At 48.4% G+C, this 2,341-nt stretch overlaps 1 protein-coding gene across 2 annotated transcripts in view; it reads right to left on the bottom strand.

Moving 5' to 3' along the window:
• Positions 1-2,341, bottom strand: part of LOC106527972 (ankyrin repeat domain-containing protein SOWAHC) — a 24,212-nt gene that overhangs the window by 17,375 nt on the left and 4,496 nt on the right. For both annotated transcript variants that reach the window (XM_014023004.1, XM_014023002.1), the window contains exons 4-5: positions 1,765-2,050; positions 823-935 (exon numbers count right to left, since the gene is read on the bottom strand). In XM_014023004.1, coding sequence (XP_013878458.1) covers positions 823-935; positions 1,765-2,038 — 387 coding nt within the window. In that variant the 5' untranslated portion in view covers positions 2,039-2,050. The remainder of the gene's footprint in view (positions 1-822; positions 936-1,764; positions 2,051-2,341) is intronic.

The raw sequence follows: 2,341 nt of genomic DNA, 5'->3' as shown, positions 1-2,341 counted from the left end.
AGAACTCCACCTGAGACCACCAAGAACTCCACCTGAGAGTCAAGATCTCCACCTGAGACCACCAAGAACTCCACCTGAGAGTCAAGATCTCCACCTGAGACCACTGAGAACTCCACCTGAGAGTCAAGATCTCCACCTGAGACCACCAAGATCTCCACCTGAGACCACCAAGAACTCCACCTGAGAGTCAAGATCTCCACCTGAGACCACCAAGAACTCCACCTGAGAGTCAAGATCTCCACCTGAGACCACCAAGAACTCCACCTGAGGGTCTAGAACTCCACCTGAGACCACCAAGAACTCCACCTGAGAGTCAAGATCACCACCTGAGACCACCTAGAACTCCACCTGAGAGTCAAGATCTCCACCTGAGACCACCTAGAACTCCACCTGAGAGTCAAGAACTCCACCTGAAATTCAAGAACTCCACCTGAGACCACAAAGATCTCCACCTGAGAGAGAACTCCACCTGAGACCACCAGGTGTCCCACAGTCTCTTACTATGTTGGGACTTGAAGTAAGAGCTGGTTTATGGAAGCTGCCATGTTGTATTTGTGGAACCAGAGTCTGCTCAGTACCTGTGTGAGGCTTGATGCCCCGCCCACTCTCCTGAAATCATGATGTCACCTGAACGATCTTTGTGTTTGTAAGAAAAAACAAACTGGCTGCAGATGAACGTCTTTAAAATGCACATTTAAACAAACAGCAAACTAAAACAACACCACCTGTGAGGTGTATCTGAGGTTGATGTGAGGGGGCGGGGCTTAGACCTGCTGGGACCGGTCTACAGGGAAACTGGTCCTGTCTTTGATCTGGACTCACCTCCTCTGTCTCAGTGACGACCAGCGCCGAGCCTCCTCCTCCTCCTGACTCCTCGCTCTGGTCTGGGACAGGCATCAGGTCTGAGGGGGCTTGGTTCTGATCCAGCCTGGAGTCTGATTGGAAACAAACAGAAGGAAACTTTTAGAACCTTGTGCAGTTGGTCTGAACCGAGCAGGGACTGTGGGTGGAGGACCTGATGTGGACTCTGATCCAAACACAAGAAGCAGTCGGTTAAAGTGATTTGGATCAAAGGTTCTGCAGAGTTTCTGCTGCTTTCCTACATCTATCAGGTGTTTCTCAGGTTTAACACCTCAGCCCAAAACAGACGGTGGGGTTTACTTCCTGGTTCTGGATCCAGCAGCTCTGTTCTCATGGGACCGAGCCGCAGCAGTTTGTGGTGAAGCTGTGACTTTGAGCCTCAGCTTGAAGCCGCAGTGCTCAGCGAGCGGAGAGCAGCTCCTCAGAATAAAAAGGTGTGATCACACCACGACCAGAACTTCCTGCCCCGGTCCTCCAGCTGCTCTCTGACCCACAGCCGAAGACCCGGAGCTCTCAGGTTTGTTATTCTGAGCGAGCATCAAACACACGGCTGCTCACGTCTCTGCTGTTCGCTCTGAATCCATCAGGTCCAGTTCCAGAACCATCTGTCTCCTTAAACATCGAGCTGCAGGCGGTTCTTTTATTCTCTCAACTCTGTAACATTATGCTTTTATTTTGAAAGTGTCCTGATGGAACTCACAGCTGGTTTCAGCAGGATGGTTTTGGTTCTATTTTCTGATTCATCAACATGTTTGACACATGGTTCGTTCAAGGACTGTTGGAAAATCCAAACCTCTGTGTTTCTATAGGTTCTGGTTCTGGTCCTGGTCCTGGTTCTGGTCAGGAGGTTTGTTCTGTCAACATTTAACCCTGAAAACTCAAAGTCTCACAGGTTCTGCTCACCTCTGTCTGAGTCCTGGGTCAGACTTTGTTCTGTTGGATCTTCTGCCCGGACCTGATCCTGATCCTGGTCCCGAGGAGGATCGTTGTGGTCCTCATCAGTAGCATCAGCTTCACCGTCTGAATTTACCAGCAGACTTGGCTCATCCTGGTCCTGTGTGAGACCTGTGGGATCAGGGTCTGGTCTTGGTTCTGGATCAACAGCTGAGGGGGACTGATCTTGTGTGAGACCCTCAGGATTTGGGTCTGGATCATCCTGCTGGGAAACACCATCCATGGTGGATCAGTTCTGAGTGACAGAGTCAGAACAAAAACCCAGAAATAAAACAAACAGAAACAACAACAACAACAACAACAAACAACAACAACAAACAACAATCTGATGCTTCTTTTTCACCAAAGGTTCATTTCCTTTAGTAAAGTAATTTACCTCTGAGCATCACACTGCCTTCAAAATAAAAGTTCTCTATTTTTTATTGAAAATCAGTAAACATATAACTTTATAAAATGTTGTGACTCAGTGTTTGTTTGGTGACGCATAAACAACAGTAAAACAAACAGGAAGTGTCAGCGTGCAGCA

Source organism: Austrofundulus limnaeus, unplaced genomic scaffold (genome assembly GCF_001266775.1).
Source record: "Austrofundulus limnaeus strain Quisiro unplaced genomic scaffold, Austrofundulus_limnaeus-1.0 Scaffold353, whole genome shotgun sequence".
Classification (NCBI taxonomy): Eukaryota; Metazoa; Chordata; class Actinopteri; order Cyprinodontiformes; family Rivulidae; genus Austrofundulus; species Austrofundulus limnaeus.
This window is presented reverse-complemented; position numbering and strand designations above follow the sequence as displayed.